The 19443-nt window shown below is 50.3% G+C and overlaps 1 protein-coding gene across 6 annotated transcripts in view; it reads left to right on the top strand.

Annotated features, from left to right (window-relative positions):
• Positions 1-3168: 3168 nt before the first annotated feature.
• The window catches only part of XYLB (xylulokinase), a 61842-nt gene continuing 45567 nt past the window's right edge, over positions 3169-19443 (top strand). For all 6 annotated transcript variants that reach the window (XM_060180419.1, XM_060180415.1, XM_060180416.1 and 3 more), the window contains exons 1-7: positions 3169-3306; positions 6050-6132; positions 9185-9254; positions 11423-11503; positions 15746-15832; positions 16053-16181; positions 18880-18945. In XM_060180419.1, coding sequence (XP_060036402.1) covers positions 3250-3306; positions 6050-6132; positions 9185-9254; positions 11423-11503; positions 15746-15832; positions 16053-16181; positions 18880-18945 — 573 coding nt within the window. In that variant the 5' untranslated portion in view covers positions 3169-3249. The remainder of the gene's footprint in view (positions 3307-6049; positions 6133-9184; positions 9255-11422; positions 11504-15745; positions 15833-16052; positions 16182-18879; positions 18946-19443) is intronic.

Genomic DNA, 19443 nt, shown 5'->3' with positions numbered 1-19443 from the left:
ACACTGAGCCTCAGCAATAACCCTGGAGGCAAAAAAAAAAAAAAAACTTATGGCATAAAAAACCTAGTGGCTTTTTAATTTCATTATTTTTTGTTATTTTAATTTTTTAAATTTTATTAGTGGTTAAATAATGACTAGCAAGATTATAAGATCATAGGGGTACAATTCTGTCGGTACCGGCCGGCAAGTCGATCCAAAACCTGAAGAGGGCGTGAGGATGAAGAAAAGACAGACATACAAAAGATGGGATTGGGAGGGCCAACAGCCCAATGACTGAGCATGCCAGCTTATTTTCTCACAGTCCTTTTATAACACACACAGCAAGAAGCTAATTAGGCTGGCTCTGCATAAGGTTTCTCAAAACATAATCCAGGTGCATAAGCAAAGTACAACTTCTCAAAACATGAGCAAGATACAGTTGGGTTAAAAGTTCATGTAGTTAGACAATGATCATTTTCCCAGAGAGTCTGCAAAGTCTATCATTTTCTCAGCTTTCTCTAATCATCCTAAGAGAAAGGTCAGGGGCCTTAACCTTTCAAGGACCTGCTGCCCCCTGACACAATTCCACACCACTGGAAGCTTCCCTATTCTTTATTCCTCTCTGGGAATAAAGAGCAAAATTCTTTATGGGGCACAGAAGGTAGAAAGTCTGGCTTCTGTAATCGCTTCTCCACTGGATATGAATATTGGCAGGTCAATCCATGCTCATAACCTGTTTCTGTCTTTCCCTAGTGGGGCTGGGCTCTGGAGAAGGGAGGTTCCGGGACACATTGGTGAGGTTGTCTGTTCCAGGCAGGTTAGGATGGCATCATGGTAACATCCGCAACTTGATGGCTGAAAGCCAGTAAAATATAAAACAAATTGTTCAATAAACAGAAACCCAAAGGTAGGAATAGGGCAAATGAAACTAGAGGTCTTTGTGTGTGAAGAAGCTAGGAAGTCTATTTTAGGTATATTCCAAGGGGCCCATGTCTTTAGTAATTTTTGCCTGAACCCAATAGCAAACATGCATGTGGGCTAAAAGTATTGTCATGGGAAGATGGTGTCAAGCATTGAGAATAGGCCTCGAAAGCTGGATCAGGGCAGAAAGTAGCTCCCAAATATGAAAAAATTACACAAATACCATTAACTGTTGACCCCATTAATCTGACCAGGGCCCATGTCTATTCATATTTAGACAGGAGCCTTGTAACCTCCTAGTCCCTATCAGTCCCTCACAGTCCACGGTCACAGCTGGGAACATTCTAGGCTGCACTCATTTCAGGACCTGTCTTCCCCAAGTGGCAGAGCAGGCTGACCCAGCCTCCCTTCAGAGAGTGGCGCTATCCCTGCCGTTGCTGCTCTACAGTGAGGGCCAGGTCCTGAGAGGCCCACAAGGGGCCTATGAATGATGATGTTCCTGATGGAAGTGGCCAGTGATGGTGGAGGGAGGCATCTGTTAGAGGTCTAGGCCCATCATATATGCTGAGTGATCTGCTGTGACTAGACTTAGACTTAAAGTGCAGCAAGTAAGTAGAAAGACAAAAAAGAAACCATAACATAATCAAATATTTTCTACTTGGGCCTAGAAATCCTCCTCTCCTACCCCCTACTCCACTTCCCTTAATCAATTTAAGTCTAATCTCAGCAGATAGAGGGAGGACAACAAAAGTTGAATAATGACAAGAGACTGGTACACTTTAATGTTGGCCTTTTTGGTCAATACCAGGCCAGCCCATCATCTGGGGCTCCACTTCAGGGAATCTTTGGATTCCCACAAAGATATTAAAGTGTTATTTGTGTGTGGCAGAGATGTCCAGAGAACAGCTCTACCACACGCAATGGGAAGGATCGAACCCAGGGCCTCGTGCAGGCAACATGAACTCTGTCTCAGTCGCATTGCTTTTCTCAGCAGCCAGAATCACTTACTAAGGGGTCGCACTTACTGCACAGCTTCTCAGAGGATCTCATCTCACGGAACCCTGCTGCCTTCTTTTCCATTTCACCTTCACTGCTTATCCTCGAGACTGCTGAAAACAGCACAAATGTGCCCCTGCATAAAACAAAATGTAGCACCACTCAGGGCCTCTCTGGAGGCAGCTTTTGAAAGATGGAGCCTTTGCCTCCAGGAGACATTTGCATTTTGCCAGGGGCCTTCTCACAAGGCTGCCCAGAAAATTGTCTTGTTAAGTGGTTAAATTTGTGGCTTCTGAAGACAGACTCACTGGCTTTAGTCCCAGTTCAGCCACTGACCTTGGGACCTTGGGTCCTGAGGAAGGTCTGTGCTCTGAGGAGCTCAGGTTCAAGGGAAGGAGGGCGGAGAAGCACAAAACTGACAGGGAGGGGCCAGGTGGTGGACCCAAGTCCAAGCTTGCTTGGCAAGCTTCCCATGCAGTGAAGTAGTGCTGCAGGCCAATCTCTCTCTCTCTCCCTCCTCTTTCAATTTCTCTTTGTATCTTATATCAATACATAAAATAAGATCTTTCAAAAAGTACAATGGTGAATATTTATCAATTTAAAAGAAAGATGTGATAGGGTCTCTGATGGGCTGTGACACAGAGCACCGTCTCACCTGGGTGAGTGTTGGGAGGGCTTCCTGGAAGAAGTCAATTCCAAGGACAAATCCTCCTTCCCTCTCAACGTCTCTCTGTCTCTGTCTCTGTCAAAATAATAAATAAATATTTTTTAAATTCCAGGGATAAATAAGGCCATGTGAATTGAGAGTATGAAGAAGAAATAAGAGGAGGGAGATGAAGAGAAGGACCCCTCCGATTAGCTAGGTCACCTGCACCCCAAGGCATTTTTCCCTGTGGCCCCAGTCAGCACCATGAATGACAGTTGCTCAAGGATCCAGGAGCGAGAGAGGGTGGTCTCCAAAGTCAGGTCCAGCAGAAAAGCAAGCCCTGCCGCAGACAGCACAGATCCGCAAGTTGTCCAGAGGGGCTGGCACGCAGTCACCGGGTCGAAGCGACAAGAAACAGCTGCACCCGAGCTCGGGGCTAGACCGGTGGGGAGCAGGGAGGGGCGGCAGCGTGTATGTGTGTGTGTGTGTGGGGGGGGGGACACGCCCAGCCTGAGGTCCCGCAGACCGCGTCCTCCCCCCGCTGCCCGGCAGGTGGCGCCAGAGCTCAGCCCGCCCCCCGCAACCCGGTCCGGAGTCCAGCGGGGCGGGGCGGGGCGAGGGGCGGCCCCCGCGTCTAAGCGCGTCGGAGCGTAGCGACAGTCACGCGGCTGGAAGGAAGGACAGACAGACTGAGTGACCCCCGCGCCATGGCGGAGCGCGCGGCTGGAGGCTGCTGCCTGGGCTGGGACTTCAGCACCCAGCAGGTACAGGACTGAGGGGGGCCCGGGGGAGCGGGAACCGGGGCCCGGCCGGCTTGCACCTCCCGGACTGCCGATGCGCCCCAGTGCTGCAGTGCCTGCAGCCCCTAGCCTGGACCCGGGCTTCCCAGAACCAGGGGCACCACCCCCTGGCACCCCCAGCGCAGCCCACCCACGAGCCGGTGGCCGGAAGGTGCCCCAGGGCTCGGGGTGACAGTGGAGCCCCCGCGGGGGACCCTGCGCAGCCTGGGACGTGCACCCGAGCTGGGCCGCCGACCTGGAACCAGATTGTGACTTGAAACTTTTTTAAGTCCGATGGGCAGCATGTACACAGGGACTTTGTGCCATCCCGTGGCAACCCTGCTTGGCACCAGTGTGCCCAGGCCAGCCTGCCCGGTGCTCCTGGCCAGGGTCCAGGCCCCCTGCAGACAGGCGGGCAGAGTCCACCGCCCACGGGGCAGGGAGGTGGTGGGGGCACCTTCTCCTTCCCTTGGGAAGCCAGCACGCTTGCAGTCAGAAGTGGCTTCTCCGAAGAGCCAGGCCAAGGGTGACCCCTGGCCAAAAAAAATCCAGTGGGACCCGGGGCAGGTCAGCTGGCTTGCCCGTGGGTACCGAGTCGAGCTGGACCACCCCCTCCCCCGACACACACACACACACAGAGAATGCATCTCTGGCCTGTGGGAGCAGCCCGGGGCCTGGCCTGGGTTTCCAGATCCCTGCAGAGGGGGACCCCAGAGACATCAGCAAACCCTGCCCCCTTCCTCCCCTCCAGGGCCATCTCTCACCGCCAGTGCAGGGGTCAGTTCACTGTGTAGCTGTGTACCCCCACAGGGCCTAGTCTTGGCCTGCTGTGGGGTGTGGGCAGAGATTCCTTGAGCTGCATGGCCTTAGTTAGTTAGTTAGTTAATAGGAGTGTATATTAATACCATTCCCCCCGGAAAATCTACCCGCCCCCTCCCCCCAGTGTTTGTTGTTGTTGTTGTTGTTTTTTCACTTTGGTGCCATATCCAAACTCAGTCTAATTCTACTGTGCATTTCCCTTTCTGTTCTGTCTCAGCTACTGTTTATGAGTGGGATCATCCCATACTCATCTTTCCCTTTCTGACTTATTCCCTATTTCTTTCTTTATTTATTTTGTCTCCAGGGTTATCACTGGGGCTCGGTGCCTGCACTATGAATCCACTGCTCCTGGAGGCCATTTTTTCCTTTTGTTGCCCTTGTTGTTTATAGTTGTTGTTATTATTGTTATTGTTGTTGTCCTTATGGTTGGATAGGACAAGAGAAATTGAGAGAGGAGGGGAAGACAGAGAAAGATAGACACCTGCAAACCTGCTTCACCGCCTGTGAAGCGACACCCCCCCCCCAGATGGGAAGCCGGGGACTCAAACTGGGATCCTTACACCCTTCCTAGTGTTTTGCATCATGTGCACTTAACCCACTACACTATCGTGCGCTCCCCCCATTTATTTATTTATTTATTTATTTATTTTTAAAGTTTTTAAATATTTATTTATTATTTATTCCCTTTTGTTGCCCTTGTTGTTTTATTGTTGTAGTTATGTTTGATGTCATCGTTGTCGGATAGGACAGAGAGAAATGGAGAGAGGAGGGGAAGACAGAGAGGGGGAGAGAAAGACAGACACCTGCAGACCTGCTTCACCACTTGAGAAGCGACTCCCCTGCAGGTGGGGAGCCGGGGGCTGGAACCGGGATCCTTATGTCTGTACTTGCGCTTTGCGCCATCTGCGCTTATTCCATTGCGGTACCGCCCAACTCCCCCATTTATTTATTCTTATTTATTCTTAAAGAATAAATAAATGCCTGGCCCAGTTTCTGTTCTATATATTTAGAGACACCAAAACACAGCTCCAGCTGTTCAGCGGGGGCCAGGCAGGTGCTCTCCCCAGTGAGCTAGCTTGCTGGCCTCCAATCAACCACCTATTTATTTGCCACCAGGTTTCTTTCATTTGATAGGACAGAGAGAAATTGAGAGGGGAAGTGTAGATAGGGAGAGACAGACAGAGACACTTGCAGTACTTGCTTCACTGCTCATATAGTTTCCCTCCTTGGGGGAGTCGGGCGGTAACACAGTGGGTTAAGCACACGTGGCGCAAAGCACAAGAACCAGCATAAGGATTCCCACCTGCAAGGGAGTTGCTTCACAGGCGGTGAAGCAGGTCTGCAGGTGTCTGTCTTTCTCTCCCCCTCTCTCTCTTCCCCTCCTCTCTCCATTTCTGTCCTATCCAACAACAACTACATCAATAACTACAACAATAAAACAACAAGGGCAACAAAAGTGAATAAATAAATAAATATTTTAAAAAAAAACTTCCCTCCTGCAGGTGGGGGCCTGGGGCTTGACCTGGGTCCTTGTGCATGGTGAGATATGTGCAATCAACCCATGAGCCACTGTGTGTCTCTCCCCTGCCCATGCACCATTAAAAAAATGCTTTCCAGGGCAGGGGTAGATAGCATAATGGCTATACAAAGAGACTCTCATGCCTGAGGTTCCAAAGTCCCAGGTTCAATGCCCTGCACCACTGCAAGCCAGAGCTGAGAAGTGCTCTGGTTTAAAACAAAAGCTAAAAAATGCCTTCCAGGTGGGGGTGATAACATAATGGTTATGTAAAGAGACTCTCATGCCCAGAGTTCTGAAGTCCCAGGTTCAATCCCCCAGCACCACCAGAAAAACCGAGCTGAGCATTTGCACTGGTAAAATAAATAAATATATTTTTTAAATGCCTTCCAGGTGAAAGTTGTCGCTGTGGATACAGAGCTGAAAGTCTTCTATGAGGACAGTGTTCATTTTGACAGAGACCTTCCAGAATATGGGTATGTACTAGTGTGAAGGTGGGGGGGGAGTGTCTCATTCAAACTTTTAAAGTGTAGACCACACTGTTCTGCCTTCATCAAATGGCTGGAGTCATGGTCTGGGTAACACTTGTAGCATCTGTTTTTCTGTAGTAGAAATCTTGCTCATCCAGGCCTCCCTGACTTCATTCATTCATTCATTCACTAGTGTGTGTAGTAGATAACCAATGGAGACTCTGCCAGGCACTGTGCTGGGGGGTAGGATTTGATGGTGAATCAAAAGCTGATTTGGTATTTGCTGTCCCAGAGATTCCCATTGAAGGAGGAAGAATGATAACCTATCAAAGGTTCTCATCAAAGAATATATGGATATAAACTCAGAGAAGGCTGTTGAAAGGAAGGATCTTCTCTAAGTGTTTCAAGTGTGACCCATTGTAGTAAAAGAATGTAACCCCAACTAGAGTCTAGATAATGGTGTCAAAGTGAGCAGGGTTAACTAGGCCTTAGGATGGAGACAGTTCTCTGGAAGGAAGGAAGAGCAAAGGCCCTGTGGCAAGGAAAAGAACTGCTCGCTCAAAGCCAGTGTGCTTGCGGAGCAGAGAGGGAGGTGGAGGCCGGACTGGGCCACAGGCCGTGGCACAATTTGTCTTGGTCGTAAACACTTTGCTCAGCCACTGGAGGGACATAGAAGGTGAGAAGAAGGTGTGACATGGTCTTGTTTTTGTTTGAAAGGATCTCTGTGGCAGCCCACGAGGTGACAGTGTGACTAGAGCCCTGGACTCTCAAGCATTTAGTCCTGAGTTCAATCCCCAGTATTACATGTGCCAGTGTGATGCTCTGGCATCCCCTTTTTGTCTGTCTGTCTCTCTCTTGAAAATAAATATATATTAAAAGAAGAAGGAGAAGAAGAAGAATCTCTGTGTGCAGTGGCAGGGTGGCCAGAGTGCATGCTGAGAGAACAGTGAGATCTTTCAAAATCACCCGGATGAGGGGCCCAGGAGGTGGTGCAGTGGGTGGAGCACCTGACTTGCAAGCATAGGGTCCCTGGCCTGGTGCCTGGCATTGCGTGAGCCAGAGTGGTACTCTGGTTTTCGTTAATAAATGAATACTTTAAAAAAATCATCTGAGAAATCCCACCATTTGGAGGAGACGAGTGGAGGAACTGGACAGGGGTAGGTGCAGAGGGCAAGGTTTCTGTGGGGTGGATGGTAAACACTGAGAGAGAATTTACTTAGGGGAGAAAGATTTTTTAAAAATACAGCATGGGAGTCAGGCAGTAGCGCAGCAGCTTGATCACATGTGGTACAAAGCGCAAGGACCCGCGTTCGAGCCCCCAGCTCCCCACCTGCAGGGGAGTCGCTTCACAGGGGGTGAAGCAGGTCTGCAAGTGTCTGTCTTTTCTCTCTCCCTCTCTGTCTTCCCCTCCTCTTTCCATTTCTCTCCATCCTATCCAACAATGACAACATCAATAACAACAATAATAATAACTACAACAACAATAAAAACAACAAGGGCAACAAAAAAGAAATAAATATTTTTAAAAATCTTTTTTTTAAATAAATACAGCATAAGGTAATGAGCTCAGGACCTCACGCATACGTGACATGTCGCCGAGTGGCTAGGGGAGAGAGGTTCGGAGTTCAGATGCTGTGTGAGTTCGGGCCAGCACCAGAACCGAGCACCATAGACCGGGAGACTGAAACAGTGGATGTGCGCGTGCTCACAGTGCTGGAGGCTGGAGGTCCCGGGTCAGAGCTGGTTCCTCGAGGCCTCTGTTCCATTTTTAGTTTGCAGATGGTGCTGACCATCTCTCACACAGGCTTCCCTCTGTGCTTTCTGCCCTGATGTCTGTCAGTCTGCACTGTCTGTCCATCAGTCTGTACTGTTTGTTGTGGTCTCCTCTGTGAATAAAAGCAATGTACTGATTTATTAATGTAAGAGAGAGAGTCGCCTTCTGGTGCTGTCAGAACTAGTGCTGCTGGGAACATTCGTGAGCATTGCTGACTGAGCCAGGTGCCCTGACCCTTCGGAGGCCAAAGCCCTACCTCTATTGGAGTGTAGGGCTTCCAGGGAAATAATTGCGGTGAGATGAGGTCATGGAATTGGGCCCTGAATCTAATAGGACCACTGCTGTCATTACAGGAAAAAAGAAGATGGGCTGGCAATTGAGCTCAGGTGCCATGTGCGCTGCACCCTCCCCCCTCCCTGACCTGTATACTCCACGGGTGACCTGTCTGTTCTCTCTGCCTAGGGCCACCAATATTGAGTCCTTATTTGTGTTGACATATATAGGTTGGCTAAGGACATTTACGTGCAAACCTTCCTATAGGTTCACACTTTGCTTTTCTCATGACTAGATATTTAGGACCAGAAAGACTGAACCATGGGCTGGTTGGTGGTGGTTGAACACACCCATGACCATGCACAGGGATCTGGATTCAAGCCCATGATCCCCACCTTGCCGGGGTGTGGGGGGGAGCTTTACAAGCAGTGAAGCAGGTCTGCAAGTGTCTCTTTTTCTGTCTCCCTCCCATCTCAATTTCTTTCTGTCTTATCAGAGAGAGAGGGGGAGAAGGAATGTAATGAGGCGGGGTGCGGTGGGATGGGATGGGGTATGGCCACCAGGAATGGTGGATTCATTATGCAGACACTGAGTCCCAGTTACAACCCTCGTGGAAAAGAGAGAGAGAGAGAGAGAGAGAGAAAACACCACACAGTTATGTAATTGTGAGTATGGATCCTGAACATGTCTGTTCATGCTTATAGTCGAAAGGGATGGTTTTATCAGCTACTTATTTGAGAACCTGGAGGGGTGGGGAAAGCAGTGAGTTAAGAGCACATGGTGTGAAGCCAAGGACCTGCGTAAGGATCCTAGTTTGAGCCTCTGGCTCCCTAACTGCAGGGGAGTTACCACCTCTGGGTAATTCCCATACCTGCTGTTCCTCTCACTCCTGCCCATTCAGTCCAGAGCTTTCTCTGGAGCTTGGGGGCAGGAGTTCTGCTCCTACCAGTGAGGTTATGAGTGTCCGCCACCCAAGGCTCTGTCCCTCTAGTGCTCTGACTCTCCTTGCAGGACTCAAGGCGGAGTTCATGTCCACGAAGACGGACTGACAGTCACCTCTCCAGTCCTGATGTGGGTCCAGGTAAGCTCAGGGGTCTGAACCCTTCTCCTCTCCAGCCTGACTCCCTGGTGGCTTGCTGGGAGCCCCCAAGGACACAGCTCATGAGCTCGCCTGTGGAGACCAGGCCCACGGCTCCTTGGACTAGTGTCAGATGATGTGTCCATGTTCCTGCACTGAGAGCACTCACAGATCACTCACCGAGGGCCTCCGGGGTCTGGAGCCATGGTGGCCAGCAGGTGTTACCAGTTACTGTCCTGACCTGTCACAGACACTCTGTGGACAGGCCACCCTGATGTCCTGAGATCCAAGCCGAGCCCTTGGGGTGTCAGTGCTCAGCCCCCTGCTCCTTCAGCTCCTGGAGTCTTAGGTTCTGACCAGTCAGGCTGATATCAACCCCCAGCCAGGCTGTTCCAAAGGAAATATGCTTTTCAGAGCTGGGAGACCCACAAGGCTGCAGAACCAGGGTGCTGACAGCTCAGGCTGGTGTGAGGACTAGGGTGGCCTCATGCCTCAGGGGACCCTGAGACCTTTTTTTTTTCTCCAGGGTTATTGCTGGGGCTTGGTGCCTGCACTACAAATCCACTGCTCCTGGAGGCTATTTTTTCCCTTTTGTTGCCCTTGTTGTTTATCGTTGTTGTTATTATTATTATTATTGTTATTGCTGTCATTATTGTTGCATTGGATAGAGAGAAATGGAGGAGGGGAAGACAGAGAGGAGGAGAGAAAGATAGACACCTGCAGACCTGCTTCACCGCCTGTGAAGCGACTCCCCTGCAGGTGGGGAGCCGGGGTTCGAACCGGAGTCCTTATGCTGGTCCTTGTGCTTTGCGCCACCTGCGCTTAACCCGCTGCGCTACAGCCCGACTCCCCCGGCCCCCTTTCTAAACCCTATTTAACAGGCCACCTGCGGAAATGTTTCCACTAAGGTAACTCCTATTATTTCTTCACCACCAAAAGATGGATTTGTACCACAGGGTTCAGAAGGCTGGGATGGTCCAGGAGGCAGTGGTGGGGGGTGACGGGGCAGTGACTGCGGTGACAGACAAGGATTGGTATCTAGAGGCCCCTGTGACGATGCCAAGGACTTCTGCTAAGTCAAGGCCTTGACTTGTGGAGATGACCCAGCAAGTAGAGAGCTGGGCTCGGGACCAGGTTGATTTCTGACCCCGAGTAGTACCCCAGGCCAACCCTGCTCCAGCTGTGCCCCACTCCCTGTCTGGGGTTTGGTGGGAAGGTCAAATTGGCAGCCACAGTCTGGGCCATGTGGGAAAGTGCCAGGCAGACCAAAGAACCAGTGGTCGCGCTGCCCTGGAAGAAAACACAGCCCCGGTGAATCTCTGCTTCCCGAGGGGACAGGGCTCGCCCTAGTGGGCAATGCTTGCTGTCACACCCCGGGGGGCTTGTTAAAAGGTCCCAGCCAGGTGGTGGAGAGTGGGCTGAGGGCTGAGGGCTCAGGACAAAGGCCACCTTCTTACCTCACCCCCACCCCCACTTCATCCTCTTGGATAGTGGGAGCCTGGGCCCTGTGCCTTGTCCTGATAGGGACCGTCTGCTCTGCTGTTTATTTCTGTGATGGGGTGAAGTAATGTCACCAACATGGTAGGTTGGAAATGCAAATTAAAACCCCAGTATGGATGCCAGGTTATGGTGTGCCCAGTGCAAGGACCTGGGTTCGAGCCCCCTGTCCCCACCTGAACAGAGGGAAGCTTTACAGGTAGTGAAGCAGTGCTTCAGGTGTCTATCTTTCTCTCTCCCTTTCTGTGCACTCCTTCCCTCTCCATTTCTGCCTTTGTAAGATGAGTGAATTCATTAATGAAATCCAGACACTGGGAGTGGTAAATGTGTCATACAGGCACAGAGCTCCGGTGATAACCCCGGTGGCAATTTTGAGCTGCTTGCGTTTGCTCTTCCAGGAGCGCTTCAAAGTTACACATTCGAGAAACCCAGCCTGATGGGTGGTTTGTGGCTCCATGAACTAGAGCATAGTTCCCCTTGTTGTCTGATCGACACCGACCTGCTTAATGAACGTATCTCCTTGTTCAGAAGTCCCAATTCCATAGTGCTTTTCCGCAGTTGCCCAGGGCCCTCTGCGAGCCCTTACGCTTCCGTTCCAAGGCTGGTGTGTCTGCTGCAGTCAGCGAGCAGTTCAGGGAAGTCACGTGGCCCCCTGCTTTCTGCTTTCTCCTCAGGCCTTGGATATGCTCTTGGAGAAGATGAAGGCTTCAGGTTTCGACTTCTCTCAAGTCCTTGCCTTGTCTGGGGCAGGCCAGGTTTGTTTCGTTGTCTTGTTTGTTGTCGCCAGGTCTGCCCCACTCCAGGTCAACTATCTGAGAAGAAGAGAGAGACAGAGGGGCCTCGAGGAGGCCCACGTTACCATGTGGTCCATCAAACATATCAGAGGGCACAAGGACCCAGGTTCATACCCCCAGCCCTACCTGCAGGGGGAAAGCTTCACAAGTAGTGGAGCAGTGCTACAGGTCTCTCTCTCTCTCTCTCTCTCTCTTTCTTTGTGCCCTCCTCCACTCAATTTCTCTCTGTCATATCAAATAATAATAATAACGATATTTTTTAAAATTAAAGAGAGAGAGAGAAACAGGGAGAGACACCCCAGCACAGAAGCTTCTCTCTGTGCAGTGGGACCTGAGTGTGGTAAGCCAGCTCCCTCCCAGCTGAACTGCCTGGCCAGCCCACACCAGGACTCTCTGTGCAGTTTCTGCCTACACTTGGGAGACTGTCTTGGGTTGGGGGTGGGGAGCTGCTAGTATGAGGTGATGGCTCCCCCAGAGGGAAAGTGCTATATTTATGCTCTTTAAAAAAAAGTAGAAAATACATATATATATATAGAGAGAGAGAATATATATACTAAATATATATTGTATATTATATATGGAAAAATACATATATACATTTAATATATATATATATTGCCTCCAGGGCTATTGCTGGGGCTCGGTGCAAAAACTATGAATTTACTGCTCCTGGAGGCTATTTTTTTTTTTAACTTTTTAAGATGTATTTGTTTATTTTCCCTTTTGTTGCTTTTGTTTTTCATTGTTATAGTAGTTATTATTGATGTCATCATTGTTAAGATAGGAGAGAGAGAAATGGAGAGAGGAGGGGAAGACAGAAAGGGAGATAGAAAGATACCTGCAAACCTGCTTCACCACCTCTGAAGCGACCCCCCCCCTGCAGATGGGGAGCCGGGAGCTCGAACCAGGGTCCTTACACTGGTCCTTGTGCTTTGCACCACGTACGCTCAAGCCACTGCACTACTGCCCAACTCCCTGGAGGCCATTATTTTTTCCCATTGTTGTTGTTGGATAGGAAAGAGAGAAAATGAGAGAGGAGGGGAAGACAGAGAAGGGGAGAGAAAGACACCTGCAGACCTGCTTCACTGCTTGTGAAGCGACCCCCCTGCAGCTGGGGGACCGGGGATTCAAACAGGGGCCCTTATGCCGGTCCTTGTGCTTTGTACCACGTGTGCTTAACCTAGTGTGCTACCGCCGGCCCCCCAAATATGTATTTTTTAAAAAATCAAATAGAGTAAGTCAAAAAGACTAAGAACAGAGTGACACTTAGTTCTAGCATATGTGGTGCTGGGGATCGAACCTGGAACCTCATGCTTGCTAGTCCTGTTCCCAGCAGCCTGTGGCCCAAGGTGCTCTTCCTTGAGAGCAGCTGCAGATACTTTGCCCCTTCACCTTGGGGGATGCCTACCTTGCCCCTGCCATGGGTGCAGGCTCTTCTCACAGTGAAGCCCTATGCAAGGGAGGATCCTCGGGGCAGGGAGGAACCTGGGGGAGACCCGGGATTTGGAGGATGCACTGGAACATGAATTTACTATGATGGCTTGGAGGCACCAAACTTGCTTTTCTGTTTTCTGGAAGTAAAAGTGGAATTAGAAAATATACTGATTGGGCTGGAGAGACAGCATAATGGTTCTGCGAATGATTGTCATGGCAGGGCAGGGGCAAATAGCATAATGGTTATGCAAACAGACTCTCATGCCTGAGATTCCAATGTGTCAGGTTCCTGCGTCACCATGAACTAGAGCTCAGCAGTGCTCTGGAAAAAAAAAAAAGACTGTCATGACTGCGGCTCTGAGGTCCCAGGTTCGGTCCCCAGCACCAGTAAAACCCAGAGCTGAACAGTGCTCTGGTTTCTCTTTCTGTATGTTTCTTATTAAAAGAAAAGAAACATTTGAAGAAGCAGCAGCAGCAGCGGCAGTGATAGTGATCATGGTAGCAGTTGTCATAGCCAAGACACTGGCCATGGCCCCAGAGGTTGCCTGAGCCCACAGTGGAGGTCAGGTACTCCCTGACTCACCTCACTTAGTCCTGGGGGGAGATTTTTTTCTTTTTTTTTTTTTTAATTGATTCAGTAATGATTGACAAGCTCCTAAGATAAGAAGGATACATTTCCACACATTTCCCACCACCAGAGTTCCGTATCCCATCCCCTCCCCGATATTATTATTTAACCCTCTGGGAGTATGGACCCAGGGTCATTATGGGTTGCAGAAGGTAGAAGGTCTGGCTTCTGTAATTGCTTCCCCGCTGAACATGGGAGTTGACAGGTCGATCTATACTCCCAACCTGTGTCTCTCTTCCCCTAGTGGGGCGGGGTTCTGGGGAAGCAGGGCTCCAAGACACATTGGTAGGGTTGCCTGTCCAGGGAAGTCAGGTTGGCATCATGTTAGCATCTGGAACCTGGTGGCTGAAAACAGAGTTAACATATAGAGCCACGCAAATTGTTGACTAATCATGAACCTAAAGGCTGGAATGTTTTTAACCTGGTTACTGTTCAGCTCGAGCTTGTGATGGTGTGGGAATTGAACCTGGCCCCTGGGTGGCCTTGTGTGCTTCTTGCACCAAACCCCAGACCTGGGCACCCTTTCCCTCCTAAGCTCCCAACTTTCCCCCAAGGCAAGATGCCCCAAGAACATCTCAAGCTTAAGTTCAGGCTGGACACTCCCTCCTCCCCCAGGATTCCTCCTCTCCGACTCCCTTCCTCCCTTCTCCAAGGACTGTGACCCAGGTGTCAGCCCTGACTGCTCCATCCTCCCACCCCCACCACCAGTAGACGCCCGCCCCCCGGTCCTGTTCATTTATCTGTACCTGCCTCTCGAGTCTATCACCCTTCCTGCTCTGCTGCCCCAGCCCTCGTGCCCAGTGTTCCCTGGACCTCTGCTTAGGTAGCCGCCTCCAGCATTCCTTCCTGTATCTCCCACAAGTCCTCGAATTCCTTCATCTCTGGCCACGCCACTCCCCTGGTAAGCAATCTGGTGTTTCCTGCGCCTCTGAGGTAAACCCAGCGTCCTAAGGCCTGGCCATTCAGGCTGCCACTCCTCCAGCCCTCCCCGCAGAACAACGCCCTCCCAAGTGCTGAGCACAGCACCTCCTGCACCTGCCAGGCTCTCTCTCTGGTGCTCACTCTGCATGTGGAGCACCCCACTCTAGATCCTTTCCTCAAAATCATGACCTCATCTGCCCATCTGTACCCCAGCTGGGGAGATGCCCCTCTGCATCCCAGCCCTGGGATGTGTTTGGAGATCAGACATCTGAGTCTGTTTTCCCTTCCAGAACTCCAGACAGCCTGTAGAGTTGGCATGATCTTGGTATTCAATACATGTTTGTTGAATGAAGTCCAGGTAGTCTTGTGAGTCACACATTTAAAAGGGGGCTGGGCTGTGGTGCCCCTGGTTAAGTGCTCATAGTATGAAGCACAAGGATATGTGCAAGGACCTGAGTTCAAGCCCCCACTCCCCACCAGCAGCGAGAATGCTTCACAAGCGGTGAAGCAGGTCTGCAGGTGTCTGTCTTTCTCTTCCTCTCTCTATCTTCCCCTCCCCTCTCAATTTCTCTCTGTTCTATCAAATGGAAAGGGGAAAAAAAGGCCACCAGTAGTGGTGGGTTTGTAGTGTGGGCACTGAGCCCCAATGACTTGAGGCAAAGGAAAAAAAAGAAGAATAGAAGAGAGGGAAAATACATATATTCAATTAAAAGAAGCCATTTAAATGTAATTGTATGAGGCACAAAAATCCAAACCAAAAATTTTGTGCTAGGGAGGAAGAAGAGGACATTGAAGTCCCATCTGTAAAGCATGGTTTCTGTCATGAGCTACATCCCTGACCCTTAGACCAATTATTCTTTAAATAAAAAAAAAAGGAAACACTCAATGATTTATTAATGAGCGAACAAGAAGGAGAACCAAAGCATCACTCTGGTACCTGAGGTGCTGGAGATTAAACTCGGGACCTCAAGCCTGCAAGGCCAGTGCCCCATCCACAGCCCCACATCCTGGGCCTCTGCCAGACCAGCGGCTCTTTTGGGATTCTTCTGAGGCGTTTGAGGTGGACAAGACAGAGTTCCTCCCTAATTTATTAAAGTGCAAGCCAAGTCCCTGAAGACCTGCGTTCCAGACTGTGCTGTGGTGGAGCCCATCTTGGGTGTGTGGCCCGGGGTCTGTCTGTTTCCAGGTCATGAGCGTGTGCTTGGACTTTCCCTTGACAGCAACATGGAAGCGTGTACTGGAAGACAGGGGCCGGCCGGGTGCTGACAGGCCTGTTGCCAGACCTCCCGTTACACAAGCAGCTGCAGGTAACTGACTGTGGGGGAGGCCCTCGGGGCAGAGTCCTGAAGTCGGGGCTCCTTGTTTTGTCAGGGTGTGAGAAGCTGGCTGGGCCGTGGCCCTGTGGGCATCTGATGTCACACCGGTCCCTCACCACAGGGTCAGTGTGGCATGTGCAGTGGCGGCGCTGTCACCCCAGCAGGGGCAGCAGACAGCACTCACAGCTGTGTCTCTGCTCCCTCTCTCCAGGCCTGTTTCTCTGTCAGCAACAGTCCTGTGTGGATGGACTCCAGCACCACAGCCCAGTGCCGCCGGCTGGAGGCCACCGTGGGTGGGCCACATGCTCTCAGCTGCCTCACAGGGTCCCGGGCCTATGAGGTAGGCAGCACCCACCATGGGTGGGGGCCTGGGAGGCAGGTGTGGGTGTCTATAGGCTCTAGGACCTTCTCTCTGTGTGTCTGGGAGGACACCAGGGTGGTGGACTTCTCTTGTATTCCCTGGTCAGACAGAGGGTGAACTCAGCTACACTCCATAAGCCAGGTTGATGGGTGGGGGTGATCCCTTGGCTTCAGCCTCTCTGACCAGGGGCGAAATTAGCACTAGGGAGCCAGCAAGATAGCTCCCTCGGACACTGCATGTCTTTGCCATGTGTGTGGCCCAGGTTCAAGCCCGGTCCCACTGTGCTGGAGGAAACCCACTTTGGTGCTGTGCTCTATGTCCCTCTACCCTGCCTTTTCTGTCTCTGTCTGACAAGAAGAAAAAGTCAAGTGAAGCCCTCATGATGATGAAGAAAGACAAGTAGACGAGGAAGGAGAAGAAGAAGGAAGGCAGGAGGGAAGGGAGGAAATAATACTCAAGGAGCCGAGAAATTAGCTCAGTGTGTATGTAACATGCATCCATGCCTGAGACCCTGAGGTCCCAGGTTCAATCCCAGCACCACCATAAGCCAGGGCTAAGCAGTGCTTTAGTATAAAAAAAAATGAATATAATAAAACACAGATTTCTTTTTTTTAAAAGATTTTATTTATTTATGAGAAAGATAGGAGGAGAGAGGACCCAGACATCACTCTGGCACATGTGCTACTGGGGATCGAACTCGCAACCTCATGCTTGAGAGTCCAAAGCTTTACCATTGCACCACCTCCCGGACCACCACAGATTTCTTTTTAATCAGGTCACTGCTCAGCTCTGGCTCACAGTGGTGCTGGGGATTAAATGTGGGTCCTCAGAGCCAGAGTTCTTGCAGTCTTTTTGCAGAATGTTTATACTATCTCCTCAGCTCTGAAATGCATATAAAAATAATTAGACGGGAGTCAGGCCATAGCGCTGAGGGTTAAATGCAAGGACCGGTGGAAGAATCCCGTTTTGAGCCTCTGGCTCCCCACCTGCAGGTGAGTCGCTTCACAAACAGTGAAGCAGGTCTGCAGGTGTCTTATCTTTCTCTCCCACTCTCTGTCTTCCCCTCCTCTTCCAATTTCTCTGTTCTATCCAACAATGATGACAATAATAATAACTACAACAATAAAACAAGGGCAACAAAAGGGAATATGTATATACATATATATATAGTATAAAAAAAATTAGACTGTGGAGACAGAGTGATGATTCTGCAAAAGGCTTTCTTGCTTGAGGGTCCCAGGTTCGATCTCTGGCACCACCATAGGCCAGAGCTGAGCTGTGTTCTGGAACCAGTACAGCTGCATGAATAGAGCAACTAACAAAACATAGTTTTAAGAAATAGCACTTACCTTCCCCAGAGGCACACCTTACTAGGGAAAGAGAGAGGCAGGCTGGGAGTATGGACTGACCAGTCAATGCCCATGTTCAGCGGGGAAGCAATTACAGAAGCCAGACCTTCTACCTTCTGCAACCCACAATGACCCTGGGTCCATGCTCCCAGAGGGCTAGAGAATGGGAAAGCTATCATGGGAGGGGGTGGGTTATGGGGATTGGGTGGTGGGAATTGTGTGGAGTTGTACCCCTCCTACCTTATGTTTTTGTTCATTAATCCTTTCTTAATAAAAAATTAAAAAAAAAAAATAGCACTTACAGGACAGAGGAATAGCTGCCAGGGTCTGGGGTCTGTCTTGTCATGCAAGGTTCAAGACCAGCCCCACACGGGAAATGCCGCTGGTCCCAGGAGAAGTTCGGATACTGTGGTGTCTCTCCTCTCTGTGTCTCTGTTTGAATGAGGAAGACAGGCTGGGACTGGTGACATTGTGTGTACAGGGGGGCCCTGCACACTATCTAGCCACCCATTTCCTGCTGGCTTCAACCCTAATCCCAAACCCTGTCGTGGGTCAAGTGACCAAAGCTGGAGTAGAGGTTGGGGGAGGAGTGAGCCCTCCTTGTGCCTCCTGAAGGAAAAGGACTCTGGGAGAATGTGTGGAGTCCCTTGCTCAGGTGCCCTCAGTCAGACTTAGTTGCTGAGAGTTTTCCTGCCTTGACATTAGAGAGGGGACCCCCTTCCCCAAGGACTCAGGGCCCAGGACAGGGTCCTGTCCATATTCTGTTAGTACAACTATTGCCAAAGTAGCAGAGTCCTAAGAATATTCCAGGCAAGGTTTGTTGTTTGTGTTTTGCTTGTCTGTTTTAGGGGGGTGGTTTGGTCCTTTGACAAAGCCTGCACTGCTCCCAGGTGACTGTTTAATTTAATTTGACTCAGTTAGGCAGAGAGGCTCCAGGCTCAAATCTGGGCAGCACACTGCCCAATTTCTCTGGCCCCAAAAATATCTTAGGAGTTCAAAAACCCAAACCCACCTTGTGTTCAGTGTTCAGCAGCTATCCAACATTTCTAGATTTGACACTTTTGTAAAGAAGATGAGAAAGGAAAGGAAAAAGAGAAGAAAGTAGGTAAATGAAGATTTATTATGGAGAGGGAGAGTGACAGAGACGGAAGGAGACTGGAGCACCACCACCGCACTGTAGCATGTTCAGTACCAGTGGTCAAACTCTGGGCTGTATGTGTGTAAGTCCTGTGCACTGCCCACTTAGCCACCTTCCCAGCTGACATCCGAGGCCTGCTTTGTGGACTGGCTCATCCTCTCATAGAATTTGGGTTTCTCTCCTTTCACAGCGCTTCACAGGAAACCAGATCGCCAAGATTTCCCAGCAGAACCCTGAGGCCTACTCACACACGGAGGTTGGTTAAATGTTCTGGCTAAAGACAGTGGTTCACAGGCATTGAAAATGGTGCATGCAGTTTTTTTTTTTTAATGCTTATTTATTTATTCCCTTTTGTTGCCCTTGTTGTTTTTTTATGGTTGTAGTTGTTATTGGATAGGACAGAGAGAAATGGAGAGAGGAGGGGAAGACGGAGAGGGGGAGAGAAAGATAGACACCTGCAGACCTGCTTCACCGCTTGTGAAGCGACTCCCCTGTAGGTGGGGAGCTGGGGGCTTGAACCAGGATCCTTAAGCTGGTCTTTGCGCTTCGTGCCATGTGCGCTTAACCTGCTGCGCTACCGCCGACTCCCAGGTGCATGCAGTTTGCTTTTTTTCTCACTGTCAGGCTGTTTCCAAAGTGGAGGGGAAGAGTGGAATCATGGGAAAGTGAAGTCAGGGGACGTCTCCCCAGTTAAAGGGGCAGGGACAGGGCAGGCTGGGAACTGCAGGAGCAGGGGCTTTCCTGGGATCACTAG

This window comes from Erinaceus europaeus, chromosome 21, assembly GCF_950295315.1.
Source record: "Erinaceus europaeus chromosome 21, mEriEur2.1, whole genome shotgun sequence".
In the NCBI taxonomy this organism is placed as follows: Eukaryota; Metazoa; Chordata; class Mammalia; order Eulipotyphla; family Erinaceidae; genus Erinaceus; species Erinaceus europaeus.
The sequence above is the reverse complement of the archived record's forward strand: the minus strand, read 5'-3'. Positions and strand labels throughout refer to the sequence as shown.